A 25,579-nucleotide genomic window follows, 5' to 3' on the forward strand; every position below is an offset into this window, starting at 1 on the left:
AAGATTTGTTTTCTCCAAGCTGCTCTACCCTATGTATTTTAATTTCTTTTTTTTCATACACTACGGGGGTTCCTCAAATATCTAGTAATCCTTGATTAGCTCTCATAATTAAGAGAAGAGGACTAAAAGGATGATTATCTTCAGTATGGGGTTCTTGCCTTCCACTATGCTGATGTCTTCTGTCCTAGAGTCTCTATTTTTGCCCTCTCCAAAGAGTGAGTTTCTGGACTTTGCCAAGGTTACGGGTGGGCAAGCTGGGCACTTGTCCAGCTGATTTTGAGGAGGACATCCCAGGGTCCAAAGGCCTCTTCAACTTTCAACCAATCCTCCTTTCACTTCTACAGGCTGCCATTCTTGAGCTTTCTGTCTTTTGGAGGATAAGCTGGGTTATTTTCTTGATTTTCTCTGCTACTGAGCTTAACGTTTAGTCTTCAATTATTCATATACTCTCTAGTTTCTAAAATTGTGTTGATGTTGTCTCCTCTCTAATTCCCCTTTACTGATCTTTTAATGGGTTTCTGGAAGGAGCAAAAGTAGAAGTATGTATCCATCCTATCTCTTTACTACTGGTAATATGGATTCTTATTCATCCCAAGTCATTATAGATGGCTTTGTACTTCTATTTCCATCATCTGAATAAAGTGAGATCAGGCAGCTGTGCTAAGATCATGAAAATCACTGATTTTGTTGTTATTAAGTTCGACTTTTGCTACTAAAATTCACTTACACTCATTGATTTGAAAACTATTTCAACTAACATAATTCAGAGGGCATAAGGTAAATTAGTAATCTCCCAAATTTACATTTGATATTTAATCTGACATTTAATATTAGTATCATCTTTTTCTATGAATTTGTACTAATTTTATTTTTAGGGTTATATGGTGAAGTCACCCAAGATGGCTGTTTTCTTGCTCTGTGTACATCCCCTGCTTAACCAGTCTCTGCTTCACCCACACCCTAATCATATGACTGACTTTCCCTCTTAACACAGAGCCTAATCAGTAAATGCCTGGTGTAATCTTTAGATCATACCATTCAGGTATGACCTAAATCAAATCCCTTATGACGATACAGTGGAAGTGAGAAATAGATTTAAGGGACTACATCTGATAGACAGAGTGCCTGATGAACTATGGACGGAGGTTCGTGACATTATACAGGAAACAGGGAATAAGACCATCCCCATGGAAAAGAAATGCAAAAAAGCAAAATGGCTGTCTGAGGAGGCCTTAAAAATAGCTGTGAAAGAAGGGACGCGAAAAGCAAAGTAGAAAAGGAAAGATATTCCCATCTGAATGAAGAGTTCCAAAGAATAGCAAGGAGAGATAAAAAAGCCTTCCTCAGTGATCAATGCAAAGAAATAGAGGAAAACAACAGAATGGGAAAGACTAAAGATCTCTTCAAGAAAATTAGAGATACCAAGGGAACATTTCATGTAAAAATGGGCTCAATAAAGGACAACAATGGTATGGACCTAACAGAAGCAGAAGATATTAAGAAAAGGTAGCAGGAATACACAGAAGAACTGTACAAAAAAGATCTTCACGACTCAGATAATCACGATGGTGTGATCACTCATCTAGAGTCAGACACCCTGGAATGTGAAGTCAAGTGGGCCTTAGGAAGCATCACTACGAACAAAGCTAGTGGTTATGATGGAATTCCAGTTGAGCTGTTTCAAATCCTGAAAGATGATGCTGTGAAAGTGCTGCACTCAATATGCCAGCAAATTTGGAAAACTCAGCAGTGGCCACAGGACTGGAAAAGGTCAGTTTTCATTCCAATCCCTAAGAAAGGCAATGCCAAAGAATGCTCAAACTACCGCACAACTGCACTCATCTCAGGCTAGTAAAGTAATGCTCAAAATTCTCCAAGCCAGGCTTCAGCAATACGTGAACCGTGAACTTCCATATGTTCAAGCTGGTTTTAGAAAAGGCAGAGGAACCAGAGATCAAATTGCCAGCATCTGCTGGATCATCAAAAAAGCAAGAGAGTTCCAGAAAAACATCTATTTCTGTCTTATTGACTATGCCAAAGCCTTTGACTGTGTGGATCACAATAAACTGTGGAAAATTCTGAAAGAGATGTGAATAGCAGACCACCTGACCTGCCTCTTGAGAAACCTGTATGCAGGTCAGGAAGCACCAGTTAGAACTGGACATGGACCAACAGACTGGTTCCAAATAGGAAAAGGAGTACGTCAAGGCTGTATATTGTCACCCTGCTTATTTAACATATATGCAGAGTTCATCATGAGAAATGCTGGGCTGGAAGAAGCACAAGCTGGTATCCAGATTGCCCGAAGAAATGTCTATAACCTCAGATATGCAGACAGTACCACCCTTATGGCAGAAATAGAAGAGGAGCCAAAAAGCCTCTTGATGAAAATGAAAGAGGAGAGTGAAAAGTTGGCTTAAAGCTCAACATTCAGAAAACTAAGATCATGGCATCCAGTCCCATCACTTCATGGCAAGTAGATGGGGAAACAGTGTCAGACTTTAGTTTTTTGGGCTCCAAAATCATTGCAGACGGTGATTGCAGCCATGAAATTAAAAGATGCTTGTTCCTTGGAAGGAAAGTTAAGACCAACCTAGATAGCATATTTAAAAGCAGATACATTACTTTGCCAACAAAGGTCTGTCTAGTCAAGGCTATGGTTTTTCCAGTGGTCATGTATGGATGTGAGAGTTGGACAGTGAAGAAAGTTGAGCGCTGAAAAATTGATGCTTTTGAACTGCGGTGTTGGAGAAGACTCCTGAGAATCCCTTGGATTTCAAGAAGATCCAACCAGTCCATCCTAAAGATCAGTCCTGGGTGTTCATTGGAAGGACTGATGTTGAAGCTGAGACTTCAATACTTTGGCCACTTCATGTGAAGAGTTGACTCATTGGAAAAGACCCTGATGTTGGGGAGGATTGGGGACAGGAGGAGAAGAGGACGACAAGAGGATGAGATGGCTGGATGGGATCACCAACTTGATGGACATGGGTTTGGGTAGACTCCAGGAGTTGGTCATGGACAGGGAGGCCTGGTGTGCTGCGATTCATGGGGTCGCAAAGAGTCGGATACGACTGAGTGACTGAACTGAACTGAACCTTTAGATCAGAACATCTCCACCTCTTTGATAACTTATCAAGAGGGCAGTGAGGGGAGTGGTCCTTTGCTGGTTTCCCTGGTAACCAATGAGCCAACCTAAAGTCAATTCTCCCTACACCTGGTAAACACCTCCACCCATTCCGTCCTCTCCCAGCAGTAAAGACTGCTGCCATGTCCTGCCTGCTGTGCCACACACAGGACCATGCCTCAGATGTGTAAGAGTCTCCTATCCATTATATCACTGATGCCTCTGTTGCCGAGTCTGCACTCTTTCTTCTGTCTTGAGGCTGGGCAAGGCCTCCAGGGTATAGCCCAACAAGGATTTTATATACACAAGCTCATTTTATTTCTCACTGCCCCCACTAAGGTTTACTGAGATATCACTGACATAAAATGTTATTTAAGTTTAAGGTGTATAATGTGTTTGATTTTGTTTTATATTACAGTTCATTTTTTTTCTCTTAATTTTTTTGTATCAAAATAATAATAAGGGAAAAAAGGACAAGTTTCTAACATATTCATAATACATGCATACTAAGAATGATTAAGTACTAGTGCAGGTTAAAAATTCCAAATCAACCTGCATATATTATTCCTCTTTTTATTCTGCAACAAACAGTTTTAGTAAAAATAGTACTTTCTAAAACTTGGGAAGAGCAAAGTTGGAGAAAAAGAGGATTATAGAATAAATGAACCAGAGTTTTTACAGGATTAAAACACCTCACATTTGTATATCTAAGGCTTTGTTTGTAAATATAGACTCTCTAAAAACTAAACTCAGTAATAACTGCCTGAAATTTTATAATATATTCATCTGGTTTGGGTTCCAACTCTCATTCTCTCCAATGACTTCACTCACCCAACACTATTTATTCAGTAACTACTATCTACCAGGTACTTAATCGTGGCACTGCAAATACAGCAGTGAATAAAATTTAAAAAAAATCTCTGAAATCATAGAACATTCATTCTAGTTTTAGATGAAGAAAATAAAGTACTACAAAGAAGAAGGAATAGGTGCTAGTCCTGCAAAATTTAAATGTTAGTTAGGGAGGGCCTATCTGAAAATCTACTGATAGAGTATTTTAACCTAGTTGTCAGGTTGCCACTTAAACAAACTATTCAAAAGCCTACAGTAATAAATTTTAAACAGAAAAGGAAAATAAGTAAAACAACCCTAGTTTTTGAGAGCAATTACAAACAAAACCTATTTCTTCTGAGAGACTTAAGACAAATACCTTTAAGAGCCAGGACAATAACACTTGCAACAAATGCTACTGCTGAAAATTTACTTTTGGCTGTATTCCAAAAGTGATACCCAGACATACACCACAGTGCTCCAAATTGCTTACACCGTTAATATCGTTTAAAAAAGAGACCATTTTTCATTTTCTTTAATCTTGAATAAATGATTACCACACAGAACCAATTAGATTATAACATTTAAACTCCTACATGAGAAATGAGAATATCTAAATTAGACCCAGCAAAAACCTCAGTCCTCAGATTAAGTACTAGAAAGGAAGAGCTGATATCTTTCCTTTTTAATTTATTAATAAATTTAATGAAAACTTACCTTGCCCAGAGCGGCTTTGGCGAGAGTCTACACTTGACTGTCTTCGATCCGGTGGTTCCTCGCTTCCTCCATCTGAATAAAATGAGAAAGACCATAAGCAAATAGATAACGAAACTGATGTAATACCAGTCCTGATGACATCTTTATCTTAAAATTCCTATATCTATAATTTGCTTTCTTATCATACACAAACCAAATGTTCTTACCCTTATTTTTCTGGAGATGGTTTACACCCTCATCTGAAAGTCTAAAGAAAGTGAATGCATTCTTTCCCGATCCCCAAACATATATACAGGGCTTCCCTGGTGGCTCAGCTGGTAAAGAATCCACCTGCAAGGCAGGAGACCTGGGTTCAGTCCCGGGTCGAGAGATCCCCTGGAGAAGGAAATGGCAACCCACTCCAGTATTCTTGCCTGAAAAATCCCACACACAGAGGAGCCTGGTGGGCCACAGTCCAGGGGGTAGCAAGAGTCAGACACAACTCAGCAACTAAACCACCATCAAACATACACACTCTACTTTGTGTATAATGAAGCAATGTAGTCTACTCTGAAGTTCATTCACAGAATTTCAGTTTAAAAGCCTTGATTTAAAGCAATGTCTAAATTAATTACAGCTGCTTACTTATCTATAGTACGTCAAATAATCCTTAGAGCTATAGTTTTACTATAATTAAAATTACATGTTTTATGAGAGATCATAGAAAAATTATATAATACATGAAAGAGCAATATAAATCAGAATCGAAAAACTCAGAAATGACAAGGCAGAAACCAAGAAAGAATAAGAAATCAAACAAAAATCATTTCAATAATGAAGTCTGAATTATAAGAAATATGAGAGCAAATAAATACAAAAGATCTTAAAAAGAAATACAAAGTAAGATGGAAGAAAATCTTAAACTAATTTTTTAAAAAGAAGAAATAGATTTAAAAGGATCTGCAAAATGGGGATACACATTGGAGATAGGTAAAGAAGATCTAGTATAAGGATAAAAATAGGAGTCCCTAAGGAAGGAAACAGAAGTGAGAGGACAGAACAAATACTAAAAAACTGTAATTCAAGAAAGCTTTTCAGAGGGAAAAAAGTGGCTAAGTATATGTAATATAGTTACATGTATAAATACATTTATATATACAGATGTACATACATATATATTTGAAACTATTATATCTGGTGGCTCAGATGGTAGAGAATCTGCCTACAATGCAGGAGACCTGGGTTTGATCCCTGGGTCAGGAAGATGCCCTGAAGAAGGGAATAGCTACCCATTTCAATATTCTTGCCTGGAGAATTCCACGGACAGAGGAGCCTGGAGCTATAGTCCATGGGGTTGTAAAGAGTTGGACATGACTGAGTGACTAGCACTTTCACTTTCATATGTGAAACTACATATTTTAAGAGCACCTTGTGTACTACTTAATCAAGTTAGATCAATGGACCAGGACATTTTCTACTAAAATCACTAGACTTTAAAGAAAAAAGGGGAAAAAAATCCTTTGAGCATTTAGGCATCACATGAAAAATAAGGGAAAACAACAGAAGAAGATGGAATAACATATTTGAAACACAAAGAAAGTTTGAGTCACAGGCTTTACAATGAGTAAAACTTAACACCTTTAAGTATAAAGGGGAAAGAAAAACTATTACTAACATGCAAGAACTCAGGGAATATTATTCCCATGGGACTCTTCCTAGCTCTAACAGAGAACTCATTTGAGGTAATCAAAGTGACTAGAGAGACATTAAATAAGGACTGGAGATGAGCAATAAACATAGGATTGACTGTAGAATTAACACTAAATTATGGTCTTAGATTATAGTATGCAACAGCTATAAAATCTGACCATGAAGATACAGTACAACCAAAACAAATGGAGAAAGAATAAACAAACAGAAAATAACTGATTTCAGTAATCAAAATTGGCAGTGGTAAAGTTGTGAGACCACTGTATTTAAAAAAGAGGGATAAGGCAATGAATAACTATGGGATACTCTGATGTCATCCCCTTGAGAACCAGAATTCTCAATGTGGAAGAAAGGAACTATAGATATAACAATACAGAAGGTAAACAAAAACTCTATAGTATTGAATCTATATTACAAACATTAGTAAAATCTTATGAGTCACATATATTTCCTCAGTTCAGTTCAGTCGCTCAGTCATGTCCGACTCTTTGCGACCCTATGAACCACAGCACGCCAGGCTTCCTTCTCCATCACCAACTTCCGGAGTTCACCCAAACCCATGTCCATTGTGTCGGTGATGCCACCCAACCATCTCATCCTCTGTCGTCCCCTTCTCCTCCTGCCCTCAATCTTTCCTAGCATCAAGGTCTTTCCAAATGAGTCGGCTCTCCACATCAGGTGGCCAAAGTATTGGAGTTTCAGCTTCAACATCAGTCCTTCCAATGAACACCCAGGACTGATCTCCTTTAGGATGGACTGGTTGGATCTCCTTGATGTCCAAAGGACTCTCAAGAGTCTTCTCCAACACCACAGTTCAAAAGCATCAATTCTTTGGCACTCAGCTTTCTTCACCATCCAACTCTCACATCTATACATGACTACTGGAAAAACCATAGCCTTGACTAGATGGACGTTTGTTGGCAAAGCTCTGTCATTTAAAATATCTAGCATCTTGACTAATTAAGTAGTGATTTCCATCTCTAGGGCCCAGGCTGTGATCCTAAAATGCCATTCTCCATTAAAAGAAATCAGAACTTCTTAAAGAACTAGCTGGTTTATCAAAGGAAATGTACTAGATGAACTTGGATCTCACTGACATAAGCAACAGTAAAGACACTATCAAAAACAATGTAAAACTGAGGTCATCAAGAAGACTGAGTGAAACAGCTTATGAACAATGCAATAACTCACGGAGTATCATCGTCCCATGGACCTCTTCCTAGCTCTACCAAAGAACTAACTAACTAAGGGTACAACTGACTGCAGATCATAATGACACTGAGAAAAAAGAAAAAAGGAGGGGGGAAAAAAAACCAAGGCACCAACACACTAACTGGTCACTTCCTGAGGTTGAGAGGGACCTAGTTCATTATCTTGAAAACTGGGGAAATGAAAGATTTAACAATTCATCTCACATTTCCTATATGAACTGTACTAGTAGCCAAAAAGTATATAAGAAAAAGATCTCTTTAAAATTATTCCAGGTAATAAGTGGGAAACAAAAGATAAAACACCACTATTTCACAACTTGAAATTAATTAATATCTCTGTAGGCATCAAGCAACAATGGCTAATAACATCAAAAAAGAGAAAAAAAAAAAAAAAACCCCACCCAAACTGGACATGATATACATCCTGATGATAGAAACACAACAAACACAGTTTTGCCAAAGCAATCAAACCTGGGTCTGGTCAAACCTCTGGATCTAGCTGTCACTTTTCAGGAAAATCGAAGGATAGAAAAGAAAAAAAAAAAAAGGTTGAACTGTTCTTGAGTGTATAATCAACAAAATACCAACTGTGGGAAATTCAACAGGTCAAACAACCAACCAAGGTCTCTCAACAGATAAAGGAAAAAAAAAAGTATTATGAAGTCCTAAGTTACTATGAAATTATGGTTCATTTTATGAAAAGATACAATTGTACCAGAAATCTGTGGCATCTTGTATCAGGATGTGTAAGTATACTCCTAGTCAATTTTCCTTACTAGTAATCATCTAATTTTTAATGCAAATTTCTTCCTTCTTTTTTACTTGGGAATAAATTACAATGAGCAAGACTCATATTCAGGCATGTCTTAGATTTTCATTTTTCCATGTGAATAAAATTATATTATACACATCACATTCTGTTTTAACATCAAAACATGCCCTTCAAGTGTGTGATAAATAATATGACTAAAATACAGACATTTCCCCCTACCAGCACTGTCTTTCTAAAGAATAAAAGGAGAAAAAGAAATAAAAAATGAGACTTCAAATAGTATTAAATTTGCATGATCTGCAAAATATTGGGGTATCAATAAAACAACCTACAGGAAAAATACAGTCAGTAATGGTTTAAGACAGTTTTGAGTCATCCAGCCAAAGGCAAGACAAAAAAGTCATCAATTTTGATATCATCATAATCTAAAATGTTTTAAAAGATTTTTTAAAAATAATAAACTCACCGTTGACCCAAGATGGTGTAGAAAAAAAGTTCAAGCTCTTTAAAAGTGTTTGTATTATGCTTATGCAATCAATGACTCCATTATCCAAAACGGCAAGACTGCAATGATGTACAGTATTTTAAATCTTTTTGCTTTGCTTAAGACACAATTCCTTCACTACAGATAAGACCTCCTACACATTATACATACATCTACGTTTATGGACAAAACAGAAGACCTTCAGTCATCAAGCAAGTCAAACTATTTGCATAAGACTGATTACCTCACCCTGGAGTGTAGAAGGTAGAACAGAGCTGTGTCTGTGACGTTAAAATTTACTCATCAAGCTTGAGTTAAGATGTTCAAACTTTCTTCAAATACACTTATTTGAACTTCACAGAGGAAAGCCCACTGTTCAGGTTCAGTTCAGTTCAGTTGCTCAGGTGTGTCCGACTCTTTGCAACCTGATGGACTGCAGCATGCCAGGCTTCCCTGTCCATTACCAACTCCCAGAGTTTACCCAAATGCATGTCCATTGAGTTGGTGATGCCATCCAACCATCTCATCCTCTGTCATCCCCTTCTCCTCCCACCTTCAATCTTCCCCAGCATCAGGGTCTTTTCAAATGAGTCAGTTCTCTGCATCAGGTGGCCAAAGTATTGGAGTTTCAGCTTCAGCATCAGTTCTTCCAATGAATATTCAGGACTGATCAACAGACTGGTTGGATCTCCTTGCAGTTCAAGGGACTCTCAAGAGTCTTCTACAACACCACAGTTCAGAAGCATCAATTCTTTGGCACTCAGCTTTCTTCTTGGTGACTTTCTTGGTCGCTCAGATGGTAAAGCATCTGCCTATAATGTGGGAGACCCAGCTTCTATCCCTGGGTCAGGAAGATCTCCTGGAGAAGGAAATGGCAATCCACTCCAGTATCTTGCCTGGAAAATCCCATGGATGGAGAGGTCTGGTAGGCTACAGTCCACGGGGTTGCAAAGAGTTGGACACGGCTAAGTGACATCACTCACTCACTCACTCACAGTTTTCTTTATAGTCGAACTCTCACATCCATACATGACTAATGGAAAAACCATAGCCTTGACTAGATGGACCTTTGTTGGTAATATCTCTGCCTTTTAATATGCTATCTACGTTGGTCTTAACTTTCCTTCCAAGGAGTAAGCATCTTTTAATTTCATGGCTACAATCACCATCTGCAGTGATTCTGGAGCCCCAAAAAATAAAGTCTGACACTGTTTCCACTGTTTCCCCATCTATTTGCCATGAAGTGATGGGACTGGATGCCATGATCTTAGTTTTCTGAATATTAAGCTTTAAGCCAACTTTTTCACTCTCCTCTTTCACTTTCATCAAGAGGCTCTTTAGTTCCTCTTCACTTTCTGCCATAAGGGTGGTGTTATCTGCATATCTGAGGTTATTGGTATTTCTCCCGGCAATCTTGATTCCAGCTTGTGCTTCATCCAGTCCAGCATTTCTCATGATGTACTCTGCATGTAAGTTAAATAAGCAGGGTGACAATATATGGTCTTGACGTACTCCTTTCCCTATTTGGAACCAGTCTGTTGTTCCATGTCCAGTTCTAACTGTTGCTTTCTGACCTGCATACAGATTTCTCAAGAGGCAGGTCAGGTGGTCTGGTATTCCCATCTCTTTCAGAATTTTCCAGTTTGTGGAGATCCACACAGTCAAAGGCTTTGGCATAGTCTTTATATATAACAGGTACAAAATTTAAAAAAAAAAAAAGACTTGATTGTCCAACTTAAGTGCTAGCTTTTAAAATCAGAGCTTAGTTTTCCTGGATCAGAGAACATTTGTTTTTTTAATCGGCATCCTAAATTAAATCCAGCAAATAATATAGAACAATATGCTTTTAATACTAAGAAACATTATTAATAGACTTCCTCATCCATTATTTAAAAGGGAAAAATGTCATAGGAATATTTACTTCCTAAGGTGAACAGCTTTCAACTCAGGTTATGAATGCACTACAACAGTGTTAGTTAAACAAACAAACAAACAAACAAAAACCAACCACATACAGATATTCCGTATTTAGTGATTTCCTATGAAGGAATTTAAGTTAGAGAAAGTCTAATAAGACAGTGCCTAACTAATTCTAAGACAAATGTCTCCTTTCCTGCAAGCAAAGGATACTTAAATGATGATTCTTCTCAGTCCAGGATCAAAATATTACAGCTTAAAAATAAGGTAGCTCAGCCCATTAAAGCATTCTCAGTTAGATGTGCCAGAATAAATATTAGAATGATTCTGTGAATTAAGATTTTAAAGTTGATTGTCTTCAATCCTCCTTTAGAAGCATAAATATATGACCTTAATAAAAGGGGTGGGAGGCACTATGACTACATGCATATAATCTATTATGCACATAAGGTTTTACTATCCGGTGTGAATCTGCAAGAATTCTACACACTTAATGCTAACAAGGGCAGACATGAAAGAAAGAAAAGAAAAGAAAAGAAAGTGAAGTTGCTCAGTTGTGTCCGACTCTTTGCGACCCCATGGACTGTAGTCTACCAGGTTCCTCCGGCCATGGGATTTTCCAGGCAAGAGTACTAGAGTAGGCTGCCACTTCCTTCTCCAGGGGATCTTCCTGACCCAGGGACTGAACCCAGATCTCCTGCATTTCAGGCAGGCGCTTTACCCTCTGAGCCACACTAGGTGGCATATAGAATGTAATGAAAATGCAAAAGACCCAGGAACATAAGGTGGATTTATTTATTAGCCAAGGGCTATTTACAAAGAGATAAGTACAGAAGATGGTCACTGGCTACATAAGCACAATGATAAACAGAAAAGATGAAAAACTGCTCATCAGTTTGGTGTAGAAAAGAGAAAAGAACTACAATTTGTTCAGTATCTATTCTCTACTGGCAGTGGGTTCAGTAGGTCTCTACATTATTCCATTTAATACTAATAATAATTCCAGGAAACAGTATTATGCCCATTTTAAACATAAGATTGAGAGGAGTAAAGTGAACTTTCCCCAAATCACAGTTAGTATTAGGTTGGTGCAAATGTAATTATGGTTTCAGACCATGAATTTTAAATCATTATAAACATGTCTTTATTAATCAAAATAGGAATTATTACAATCAAAACATTTTTAATAATGAGAAATAAGTTTGTTTATTGTTCTAGTATAAAAATTTGTGCACTTGACAAACTCTTGTAAGCATTTTCTGCATCCTGCTGATTGTGGAAGTGTTCTCCCTGCAAAAAGTTGTTGAGATACTTGAAGAAGTGGTAGTCAGTTGGCAAGAGGTCAGGTGAACATGGTGGATGAGGCAAAACTTCGTAGCCCAATTCGTTTAACTTCTGAAGCATTGGTTGTGTGATGTGTGGTCGGGCCTTTCTGTTGACCAATCCTGGCTTGTAGGTGTTGTAGTTTTGGGGGCTTCTCATCGATCTGCTAAGCATACTTCTCAGATGTAATGGTGTTGCTAGGATTCAGAAAGCTCTAGTGGATCAGATGGGCAGCAGACCACCAAACAGTGACCATGACCTTTTCTTGGTACAAGTTTGGCTTTGGGAAGGGCTTTGGAGCTTCTTCTTGGTCCAACCGCTGAGCTGGTCATAACTCCAATCGAGAAATGGTTTACTGCTGTTCCACAGAGTAAGAGAAGACACTGCAAAATGACAATTTTTTGTCAGCTCATGAGGCACCCATTTATCAAGTTTTTTCACCTCTCCAATTTGCTTCAAATGCCAAATGACTGTAGAATGGTCGACGCTGAGTTCTTTGGCAACTTCTCGCGTAGTTGTAAGAGAAGCAACTTTGATGACAGCACTCAATTGTCGTTGTTGTCAACTTTTGATGGCCAGCCACTGTGCTCACCTTCAAGGCTCTCATCTCCTTTGCAAAACTTCTCGAACTACCACTGCACTGTACATTCACTAGCAGTTCCTGGGCCAAATACATTGTTGATGTTGTGACTTGTCTCCACTGCTTTATGACCCATTTTGGACTCAAGAAAACTGCTCGAATTTGCTTTTTGTCTGATATCATTTCTAAGGTCTAAAATAAATATAAAATAAACATCAAGTAATGTCATTTACCAAAAAAAAAAAACCCATAAAAAGAGAGAAATGTACATTAAAATTATGTATAAAATAACCACATTTACTTAGAATGTATTCCAACATTAAATGGAAAATTTCAACAATGCAAAAACTGCAATTACTTTTGCACCAACCTAACAATATTCCTAAAATTAAGTCTCTGGTTTCAGAAATCTGGCTTCATTCCCAGACCCTCCACTGCCTTTTACAATAACAAAGAAATCATTAAGGTAGTGGGAATAGTGGTTTGGAACTGAAGTAGAAAGAGAACAGAAGTAGAGACCAACTAAGAGTCTAATGCAAAAACCCAGGGAAAGATGAACACCAGGACTAAGAGAGTGTAGCGGTGGTTGAGAAGCAGTCAGATTCTGGATATATTCTGAAGGTATAGCGGAGAGAATCTGCTGTCAGAAGAGAAAAATAAAGAAAAGAAGTCAGGATTAATTCTGACGTTTGGGGTAAATGATGGATCTGCAACTTACTGAAAAGGAAAGACTGTGAGAGAACAGGTTTGAGGATGAGAAGAGTGTTTGGACCTCTGTTTTGGACATATTGAGTTTGAGATGCCTATTAGACAAATAAGCAGATATGGACAGACATACATGAATAGTCATTACATAATCACATTTAAAATGCATGATATCCAAGCGAGTATAGACAAGAGACAGAGACAAGAGGTCAGAGATCTAAGCCTTGGGGCTGAATTCAATATGCAGAGGCTGTGGGTAAGAGGAGAGACCAGCAGACAATAAAAAGTAGTGGCCAGAGAAGAGGAACAAAACCAGAAGAGTACAGAAGTCAAGTAAAGAGTTCATGGAAGGGAAAAGATCAAATGTTGATAGGTCAAGTAATATAAACAGTGAGAACTAATCACTGTATTTGTTCAATGTATTTGATTTAGTATGGTTCCTGTGAAGTGGTAAAATCTAAATGGATTAGGTTCAAGAGAGATTAGAAAGAGCTTCTGGGAAAGGTCTTGTCTCTCCCTAGACATGGAAGATAACCCCATAGAGACCCTGGATATTCTGTCATCTTATAAACACAAGGGGGAATAAACTATGGGATCAAGTTAACACTATGAAAGTTATGGCAAAGAAATAGAAAACACCAAGATCCTTGTGAACACTGAATTACTGAAGAAAACTACTCTATTACCCAATAAATCTCCTTTGTCATATTAAGCACAGGTCAGTAAACTAGTCCACAAGCCAAATCTATCCTGCTGCCTTTTTTTTTTATTTAAAGACAGCCAGTGAGCTAAGAATGGTTTCTACATTTGTAAGTAACTGGAAAAAAAGTTAAAAAAAAAATATTTTGTGACAAATAAAAATGGCATAAAATTGAAATTTTAAGTGTCCATAAAGTTTTATTAGAATACGGTCATGATCACTCATTTACATACTTCTGTGAAGTTGATACAGTGACACCCTATGAAGTTGTGGTGAGAAATGAATGTAAGAGTAAACAGAGCATGCCATCTGGCACCAAGTAGACACTTATTAAATGATAACTGTACTCTTCATCTATCATCGTCGTGACCAACAACATCCTTTCACCAAAAGATGGCTTACATGTCATTTTCTATCTTCCTTGTAAAGACTTTCTGGAGGCCTATCAGAATTAAATGTTCCCTCTTCTGTGCTTCCAAAGCACATCACACCTATCTGTTTTACAGCACTGCCACACTGAATAATAATTATTTATATGACTATCTCTGGACTGTAAAATGTTCAAAGCTTGTCTCTGAAAGCCTTATTCATATGGTATTTTCAGTGCCAACTTTGGAATATATAGCTATTCCTTAAAAAAAAGAAGTTGAATTAATTTTGTCAAGGCCCAGCTCTAAAATTAATGCCTTTATCAAATCAAGGAAAACAATAAAAAGTGGTATCGAAATGGTTTGAGACACAGTTTTAGAAGTTCAGTGTTTTTCTTTTCTTATCCCAACTATTGCTATAAAAAGAAAAGATGAGCAGCATCATTCTAAAGCACTATGACCTTATCTTCCACTTCAATCTCCATAATCTTTATTTGTCAATAAAATGTTCACAGGGAAGACCAGGCCCATCTAAAAGTTTATTTAGTTCTTAAGAAAACACACACAGAGTTTCTCTAAAGAGAAAAGGAAACATTCTATACCAGACAAAATATACTGGTTAACATGACATCAGCACTACAGCTAGTAGTTTTCAAAAGTATTCTATACAGGCTTCCCTGGTGGCTCAGACGGTAAAGAATCTGCCTGTAATGCAGGAGGCCCAGGTTCGATCCCTGAGTTGGGAAGGTCCCTTGGAGAAGTATAATCTTTATCTTTCAATAAAAATATTCACAGGGAAGCTCAGATCCACCTAAAAGTTTATTTAGTTCTTAAGAAGACATATACAGAGTTTCTCTAAAGAGAAAAAGAAGGATTGCACACCAAACAACCGATTAGCAGGCCATCAGTACTATAGCTAACACTTTTCAAAAGCATACTATAAGACATTTTCAAAGTTTGCCAGAATATAAAACTGCCTAGTTCACAGGTTTTCATAGACCTAGCTTGTAGACTCTGAATAGAAAAAGAGAGTTAACTTCTTTTATGATGAGTTATTTATATTTGCCTAAGGCATCCAAAATGTCCTAAAAAGTCTGATCTGTAGCTCAAGAAAAGTTCTGCTAAACAGAATGTTTCGCTTCTCATGATAGAGGTAATGCATCAGTGATGATGACTAATAACAGGGAAACAAAACAGCTTTGCTAATTGTAAATGGAGCAATCACCAGTAATAATGTGAGTATTTTAAAAGCTGATGACTGTGCTTTCAAGGTAAAGCCTAACACTAAGTGGTTGCTGTCGCTGTTCAGTCACCCAGCAGTGTCCAACTCTTTGCAACCCCATGGACTACAGCACGACAGGCTTCCCTGTCCCCCACCATCTCCTGAACTTTGCCGAAGTTCACGTCCATTGCATTGGTGGTGTCATCCAGCCATCTCATCCTCTGATGCCCTCTTCTCCTTCTGCCCTCAATCTTTTCCAGCATCAGGGACTTTTCCTATGAGTCAGCTGTTCACATCACATGAAAAATACTGGAGTTTCAGCATCAGTCCTTCCAATGAATACACAGGACTGATTTCCCTTAAGACTGACTGGTCTGATCTTGCTTTCCCAGAGGATTCTCAAGAGTCTTCTCCAGCCGCATAGTTCGAAAACATCAATTCTTCAGCATTCCATCGTCTTTACAGTCCAGCTCTCACAATCATGTGTGACCACTGGGAAGACCATAGCCTTGACTATATGGACCTTTGCTGGCAGAGTAACATCTCTGCTTTTCAACACACTGTCTAGGTTTGTCATTGCTTTCCTGACAAGAAGCAATCATCTTCTGATTTCATGGCTGCAGTCACCATCTGCAGTGATTTTAGAGCCAAAGAAAAGGAAATCTGTCACCACTTCCACCTTTCCCCCTCTACTTGTCATGAAGTAATGGGGTTGGATACCATGATCTTAATTTTTCTATTTAGTTTTGATGTGGCTCTTTGACTCTCCTCCTTTACTCTCATCAAGAGGGTCTGTAGTTCCTCCTTGGTTTCTGCCATTAGAGTGGTATCATCTGTGTATCTGAGGTTGTTGATGTTTCTCTCGCCTATCTTGATTCTGGCTTGTAACTCATCCAGCCTGGCATTTCTCATGATGTGCTCAGCGTATAGATTAAACAGACAGGGTGACAGCAGACAGCCCTGTCGTACTCCTCAATCTTGAACCAACCAGTTGTTCCATACAGGGTTCTAACTGTTGCTTCTTAAACCGCATACAGGTTTCTCAGGAGACAGGTAAGATGGTCTGGTATTTCCAGTTCTTTAAGAGCTTGCCACAGTTTATTATGATCCACACAGTCAAAGGCTTTGGCACAGTCAATGAAACAGAGGTAGATGTTTTTCTGGAATTCCCTAGCTCTCTCTATGATCCAGCAAATGTTGGATTTGTTTAATGCTTTTCTCATGATTAGACTGGGATTAGACTCAGTTTATAGGTTTTGGGGAGAAAGACACAGAGGCAAATTGCCATCTTAATCATATCATTTCAAGAGGACACACTATTAATAGCATGAAATTCGTTAAATATCCTACATAACTGAAAAGGAAAAAGTGAAGCTCAAGCTTCTTAGACTGTGCCAATATTAATGAAAACAGTCATTACCTACTTGGTCTACATTATGTGCCAGGCACTATGGTCAACGCCTTATGAATTTATGTCACTCAATTCTCAATAAAACCTTATGAGATAAATATTAGCTTTCTTCTTCTTCTTCTTTTTTTTTTTAACTAGATCAAGAAACAAGAGCTGAGACTTTAAGCAAAAACGGTCACAACTACAGAGTTATTAAGTGCAGGACTCAGATCTGAAATGGCCCGATTCTCTAAGGCCCATTCTCTTCTCCACCATTCGAGGTCACCTCCCTGCAAAAGGGAATAGAGTCATTTTTGCATCTATACACAGACGTAACATGACATGTTAAGGAGCTCTAACAATATGGTTGTAGGAGATGAAAAAATTCCAAGGTGAATTTGAAATAATCTCTGATTTCAAACTTCTTCCCCTTGGATTGGGTATTCAGTACAGTTCACTAAAGTTCTTGAGCTTGATCTAACAGTTTTCTTCTCCACATGGAGTTTCCTAGTAGGCACACATATCTCCACACATAAATACTTCTTAGATGCATAGAATGATAGAGCCAGAAGGAATTGGGGGTTTCTTTGTCTCTGTCAATTTATTTTTTTTTTACACTCTGTGAAGTTGAAGCTTTAAAATAAAGTCCAGCATAGCAATTTATAATAGTTAAAAAGATAAATGAATGTCAACAATAATTGTATATATACACATGCATTTTTTAGGAGATTCCCTGGTAGCTCAGTTGGTAAAGAATCCGCCTGCAAAGCAGGAGACCCTGGTTCGATTCCCGGGTTGGGAAGATCTGCTGGAGAAGGGATGGGCTACCCACTCCAGTATTCTTGGGCTTCCCTTGTGGCTCAGCTGGTAAAGAATCTGCCTGCAATGTGAGAGACTTGGGTTCAATTCCTGGATTGGGAAGATCCCCTGGAGAAGGGAGAGACTACCCACTCTGGTATTCTGGCCTAGAGAATTTCATGTAGTGTATAGTCCATGGGGTCACAAAGAGCCAGACACAAGCGAGTGACTTTCACTTCACCTCATACTTTATATTTAGTGTTCTTATCTATTGAAACCCGATGCTGAGGAGGACATATATGGGTCTCAATCTCAGTTGCACATCAGAATGATCTAGGAACCCAGGGATTTTGAAACATATTCAAAACTCCAGCTATTCTCCCAAATCAATTAAATAAGAATAACTGAGCCTGAATCTCAGACAGGAACATTTCTTTAAAGCTCCCTGGATGATTCCAAATTGCAGCTATAGTTGGGAAACATGGGTAGAGATTAAGTTGTGCTGTGATAGTGATGAACTGAATCCATCTGAAATTTTCCAGGGCTAATGCTGGAGGTCAAAGCTACTAACTGCATGGAAGGATATGATCTCTCAATTGAGGACAAAGATTATAATCATAGGTTTACTCTCTGATCTCTCTTCTTCTGTTTACCTTTTACTATCATTTATTTTAGTGACTTGGGGGTGGCGATGTTGTAGACTAAATGGGGTTAATACTGCATAATGCAGAGAAGAGTTTAACATACAGTTAACTAGTCTGAATGTCCAAATTTGTACTGGGCTTGATAAGTTATATTACTGAGATGATCAGTTCAGTTCAGTTCAGTAGCTCAAACATGTCTGATTCTTTGCAACCCCGTGAATCGCAGCACGTCAGGCCTCCCTGTCCATCACCAACTCCTGGAGTTCACTCAAACTCATGTCCATTGAGTCAGTGATGCCATACAGCCATCTCATCCTCTGTCATCCCCTTCTCCTCCTGCCCCCAGTCCCTCCCAGCATCAGGGTCTTTTCCAATGAGTCAGCTCTTTGCATCAGGTGGCCAAAGTATTGGAGTTTCAGCTTCAGTATCAGTCCTCCCAATGAACACCCAGGACTGACTTCCTTTAGGATGGACTGGTTGGATCTCCTTGCAGTCCAAGGGACTCTCAAGAGTCTTCTCCAACACCACAGCTCAAAAGCACCAATTCTTCGGCACTCGGCTTTCTTCACAGTCCAACTCTCACATCCATACATGACTCCTGGAAAAACCATAGCCTTGACTAAGACCTTTGTTGGCAAAGTAATGTCTCTGCTTTTTACTATGCTATCTAGGTTGGTCATAACTTTCCTTCCAAGGAGTAGCGTCTTTTAATTTCATGGCTGCAATCACCATCTGCAGTGATTCTAGAGCCCCCCAAAATAAAGTCTGACACTGTTTCCACTGTCTACCCATCTATTTCCCATGAGGTGATGGGACCAGATGCCATGATCTTAGTTTTCTGAATGTTGAGCTTTAAGCCAACTTTTTCACTCTCCTCTTTCACTTTCATCAAGAGGCTTTTTAGTTTCTTTTCACTTTCTGCTATAAGGGTAGTGTCATCTGCATATCTGAGGTTATTGATATTTCTCCTGGCAATCTTGATTCCAGCTTGTGCTTCTTCCAGCCCAGTGTTTCTCATGATGTACTCTGCATATAAGTTAAATAAGCAGAGTGACAATATATGGTCTTGACGTACTCCTTTTCCTATTTGGAACCAGTCTGTTGGTCCATGTCCAGTTCTAACTGTTGCTTCCTGATCTGCATATAGGTTTCTCAAGAGGCAGGTCAGGTGGTCTGGTACTCCCATCTCTTTAAGAATTTTTTTAATCTAAATGTAAAGTTTCCTAAGATTCTAAAAACTAGAATAGCCTCTGCTTCTTTCTATTAACCTGGGCCTCAGGGGAGTCACAGCCTCTAAAGTATGAGACGGGATGTTCAGGAACAGTACCAGATTTTATTTGCAAAGACAGTTGGGAATAAAAGAATATTGTGTACTGAGAGGAGTTCAAAGAGATAGCTAGAGAATAGCAAGAAGTTAGAAGAATAGCTAGAAGTTCAAAGTAATGGCTAGAGAATAGCAAGTAGGGGGAAGAGGCAGGATATAAAAGTAGAAAAGTTGGCAGAGGCAAAATCACACAAGGCATAATCATTATTCATGATGATCAATCTGACCTTTCTCCTGTAAGTGGGGGGGAAGAAAATGACAGGCATTAAGCAGGGAAGGAGCATGATCTGACTAGTGTTCTGAGAAGATAAATTTGGAATGCATATATAAACTGGCACTATGGGGTCACAGGCTAAAGGCAAAAAGATAGCTCCAATAAGTCCATAGGAAAGAACGCCTGAATAAATGCACTAACGTTAAGAATATAGAGGAAAAGCTAGATTCATGGACTATTTGGGACTCAGAACAAAGACTTTGTACCCATTTAAAAGAGTTGTTTCTAAGCACTATCATCAATTTTTTCTCTTTTTCTTCTTTAAATACATTTACATCAGGCATTTGCCCACACTACTCCAAAAAATTTACACTTACCAAGATCCCCTATAAAGTCCATTGCTAAAAATGGTCAGTTCGCAGTTTTATTTTTGGACTGATTGACAACATGTGATGCTGTTCATCATTCTGGAGCTCTCTCTTCACTTAACTTCCCAGAGCCCACACTTTCCTACCTCTGCGGCTCCTTCGTCAGTCTGCCTGGCTTATTCTTTCTCATCTCCCTCATCTCTAAATGTTGTACTGCCCCAGGGCTCATTTTTCTGATCTGTAGTCTTTGCTGTGAAATTCCCTTGGTTATCTCAAACAGATACATGGTTTTATGTTTCATCTATACACTGATGATTTCCAAATTTATATTTCTAGCCTGGACCTCATCCATGAACTAATTATGGAGTTATCTACCCTACATCTCTACTATGAATATTGGAAGGACATCTCAAGATTTAATGTCTTAATATTCCTCCATAAACCTGCTCCTCTCACAACCCTCTTCATCTTTGTAAAGAGCAACTTCACTCTTTTAGTTGCTCAAGTCAAAAACCTTGGAGTCATCCTTAACCTATCTTTTTCTCTCACACTGCACATACAAGCCAATAGTAAATCCTGTCAGCCACACACTCAGAACATATCAAAACTACCTCTCACCCTTTGCTACTGGTCCAAGCCACCTTCATGTATAACCTGATTCCCTGGCCCCGCCTGGCTTCAATCTAGTCTCAACATAGCAATCAGAATGGTTCTATGAAAACACAAATCAGACTATGATACTCCTCTCTTCAAAAACCTTCAAAGATTCCCCCATCTTAATAAGAGTAAAAGTCAAAATTCATAGGTCAAGGTGTTATATGATCTGGCCCTCATCCCTTTTCTGACTTCACTTCCTACTTACTCTTGCCTCTCTGGCTTGACTGAGGGGTACTGGGTTCCCCTTACTATGCTCCAAACACCCCAAGAATGTACCCATATCAAAATCCCTGCCTGGAATACTTTCTTCTCAAATATTCATTTGGCTTGTTTGTTCACCTACTTCAGGTTGATACCTAACTGTCCTCTCTCTGAGGCCTTTCCTCACCACCCCTAAGTAAAATTATTTCCACCCACACACACCATACTTACGCAGATATACTTTTTTCTCCCTTCCCTGCTTCATTTTTCTTAGTAGCTATCACTAACCTATTCTACATTTTACTTATTTATCTTAATTTTGGCCATTTTCTCCACTAGAATTTAAGTTCCAAGAGGGTAAATCATTTTGCATTCATTGTTTTATCCCCATGCCTAGGACAGTATCCAATACATAAGATGCGTTCAAAAAATAACTCTTGAATTAATTAATTTGCCTAGGTGAAATGAATAAAAGGAAGAAACTCTGACTGCCTTAGAATTATTAACTTGGGTATTTCACTGTACTGATTACAATGTCCTTAACCAAGCTATACGATAGAAGGTGGGAGACTGGGAAAGAGAAAAAATAAGTCACTCTAAGCAAGGAGTCAATTTAAAAACTGATTTAGAGCAGCATCAATTTCTAAATTTAGAACTAGGTGGAGGGAAACATGAAGAGCCAGAAATAGAATAATTTAATCCCTTGAAAACCAAGTTAGCCACTCTCAAATAAGAGTTCAGTAATGATTCTCAACCCAAACATTTCTCCTTTACTTTAAAATCTATTATTCTACGAGGGCACTCCTTATTCACCTAACTGCATGAAAACTGGAAAGATCCATCTACATAACAACTAGCTTTCTGAAATCTTTATTTCAATGTCTTAAACACACTTCAAACTCAAAATATCCAAACATGAAATTCTGACCGTTTCCTTACCCTTCAAACCTGACACTCTGTAGCAGAGCTCCCCATCTCAATAAATTCATCACCAAATGTTGTTGATTTTCCCTCTTAAATATCTCTTGAATCCATCTTCCTGTCTCCATATCCAATCTGCATCCATTCCTGTATCCATTCTCTTCTGAACATTTATATTACTCTTCTGAGTAATCACTTAGAAATGCAAATCCAGTCGTTATCCCATTTAATGTTTAAATGCTCTCCCGTCAGAAGAGATAAAAATTCTTAACATGATCTACAAGGTTTTATTTTTTTTTCAGCTTCATTTCTAATTAGCTCTCCCTTTATTTTCTTAATATTGGCTTTCTTTCATTTTCTGATCTCTATTCTCAGGATATCTAGAGCAGAAACCTGAGAAATAACTACCATATACTCAGTGAGTCAGGATAAAATGCTTCTCACCCAAAATTCTAGCCTTCATATATGAAGATAAGTTTCAACTGCACTAATAACACAGAATTTTATGTCATACAGTTCACAACAAAAGAAACCTTCCTATTTATTTCTCTTATTCCCTAAAAAGAAAGATAGCTACTGGCAGACTAAAACTCAAATCTCTCCCTCCCCACTTCATTCCCGAGGCACAGCATCTTTCTGTTCTGACTGATAACTAGGTTTAAATACACTGACACTGAAAACCCCAAAGTAAAAAAAGCTCACAAATCATATATTATCTAAATAGCTTCAATTTTTGCAAATAAATTATTCTTACCCTGTATACCTAAGCAATACTTGGCTGTCACTGGTTTATACGTAAATCTTTTTTTCAAATAGTCAGCATGATATTATGTGTAATACCTAATCTTTACTGTATTATTTGTGATAATGATGGCAAGGAAAATGAAAATTCACAATCAAAATGATTTAAGAAAAAAATGCTATTAAAGCTAACAACATGACCTTAACATACATTGTTGTTTTTTTCAGTCACCAAGTTGTGTTTGACTCTTTGCGACCTCATGGACTGCAGTATGCCGAGCTTCCCTCTCTCTTACCATCTCCTGGCGTTTGCTCAAACTCATGTCTGTTGAGTTGGTGATGCCACCCAACCAACTCATCTTCTATCACTCCATTCTTCTCCTGCCCTCAATTTTTCCCAGTATTAGGGTCTTTCCCAATGAGCTGGCTGTTTGCATCAGGTGGCCAGTGTATTGGAGCTTCAGCTTCAGTTCTTCCAATAAATATTCAGGGTTGATTTCCTTAGGAAATCAGTTCGGACTGACTGGTTTGATCTCCCTGCAGTCTAAGGACTCTCAAAGAGTCTCTTCCAGCACCACAGTTTGAATTCTTTGGTGCTCAGTCTTCTTTATGGTCCAACTCTCACATCCATGAATGACTAGCAGAAAAACCACAGCTTTGATTATATGGTCCTTTGTCGGTGAAGTGATGTCTCTGCTTTTAATACACTGTTTAGGTTTGTCATAGCTTTCCTTCCAAGGAACAAGCGTCTTTTAATTTCATGGCTGCAGTCACCATCTGCAGTGATTTTGGAGCCCAAGAAAAGAAAGTGTGTCACTGTTTCCATTGTTTGCCCATCTTTTTGCATGAAGTGATTGGACCGGATGCCATGATCTTTGTTTTTTGAGTGTTGAGTTTTAGGTCAGCTTTTTCACTTTCCTCTTTCACTTTCATCAAGAAGCTCTTTAGTTCTTCTTTGCTTTCTACCATAAGGGTGGTGTCATCTGTATATCTGAGGTGACTGATATTTCTCCCGGCAATCTTGATTCCAGCTTGTGCTTCTTCCAGTCCAGCGTTTCTCATGATGTACTCTGCATATAAGTTAAACAAGCAGGGTGACAATATACAGCCTTGATGTACTCCTTTTCCTATTTGGAACCAGTCCATTGTTCCATGTCTGGTTCTAACTGTTGCTTCTTGACTGCATACAGGTTTCCCAGGAGGCAAGTAAGGTGGTCTGGTATTCCCATCTCTTTAAAAATTTTCCACAGTTTGTTGGGATCCACACAAAGGCTTTAGTGTAATCAGTGAAGTAGATATTTCTCTGGAATTCCCTTGCTTTTTCTATGACCCAACAGATGTCAGCAATTTGATCTCCGATTCCTCTGCCTTTTCTAAACGTAGCTTGTACATCTAGAAGTTCTTGACTTACATACCACTAAAGCCTAGCCTGAAGGATTGTGAGCATTACCTTGCTAGCCGGTGAAATAAGCATAGTTGTATGGTGGTCCGAACATCTTTGGCCTTGCCTTTCTTTGGGACTGGAATGAACAATGACCTTTTCCAGTCCTGTGGCCACTGCTGAGTTTCCACATTTGTTGACATACTGAGTGCAGCACTTAAACAGCATCACCTTTCAGGATCTGACACAGCTCAGCTGGAATTCATCACCTCAACTAGTTTTGTTCGTGGTAATACTTCCTAAGGCCCACTTGACTTCACACTCCAGGACGTCTGGCTCTAGGTGAGTGACCAAACCATCATAGTTATCCCAGTCATTAAGACTTTTTTCTAGGTAGTTCTTTTGTGTATTCTTGCCACTTCTTTTTAATCTCTTCTGCATCTGTTAGGTCCTTGCCATTACTGTCCTTTACAGTGCCCATCTTTGCATGAAATGTTCCCTTGGTATCTCCAATTTTCTTGAAGAGATGTCTAGTCTTTCCCATTCTATTATTGTCTTCCTCTATTTATTTGCATTGTTCACTGAAGAAGGCTTTCTTATCTCTCCTTGCTATTCTCTAGCACTCTGAATTCAGTTGGGTGTATCTTTCCCTTTCTCCTTTGCCTTTCACTTCTCTTCTTTTCTCAGCTACATGTAAGGCATCCTCAGACAACCATTGTGCCTTCTTGCATTTCTTTTTCTTTGGGATGGTTTTGGTCATTGCCTCCTGTACAGTGTTATAAACCTCTGTCTGTAGTCTTCAGGGCACTCTATCAGATCTAATCCCTTGAATCTATTTGTCACCTCCACTATATAATCATAAGGGATTTGATTTAGGTCCTACCTGAATGGGCTAGTGGTTTTCCCTACTTTCTTCAACTTAGGCCTAAATTTTGCAATAAAGAGCTCATGACCTGAGTCACAGTCATGTCCAGGTTTTGTTTTTGCTGACTCTATTGATATACACAATATACAAAATTCAAAAATAATATTCCTTTCTTTAAGCTTGTCATTAGTAAGGTTCTTACTAGAGTATTACCATTCTGTATTTTTCTCCCAAGAAACCAGGAAATGTGAACACAGTGATGAAGTGGTTGAATACTAGAGATCATTGGGATCAAAAAGAATATAAAAATATTTAATCAAAGAGTATGGAAGGAACGGAATAAAGAACCAGAAAACAGACTTTCATGTAAATAAAGGAACTCTGAATATGACAAAATATCATTACTAAAAAACACTGGAGTAAGGGAAG

The 25,579-nt window shown here is 38.4% G+C and overlaps 1 protein-coding gene across 6 annotated transcripts in view; it reads right to left on the minus strand.

Moving 5' to 3' along the window:
- The window catches only part of TANC2 (tetratricopeptide repeat, ankyrin repeat and coiled-coil containing 2), a 361,529-nt gene that overhangs the window by 255,529 nt on the left and 80,421 nt on the right, over positions 1 to 25,579 (minus strand). For all 6 annotated transcript variants that reach the window (XM_070479550.1, XM_070479549.1, XM_070479548.1 and 3 more), the window contains exon 3: positions 4,676 to 4,747. In XM_070479550.1, coding sequence (XP_070335651.1) covers positions 4,676 to 4,747 — 72 coding nt within the window. The remainder of the gene's footprint in view (positions 1 to 4,675; positions 4,748 to 25,579) is intronic.

Source organism: Odocoileus virginianus, chromosome 17 (genome assembly GCF_023699985.2).
Source record: "Odocoileus virginianus isolate 20LAN1187 ecotype Illinois chromosome 17, Ovbor_1.2, whole genome shotgun sequence".
Lineage (NCBI taxonomy): Eukaryota > Metazoa > Chordata > Mammalia > Artiodactyla > Cervidae > Odocoileus > Odocoileus virginianus.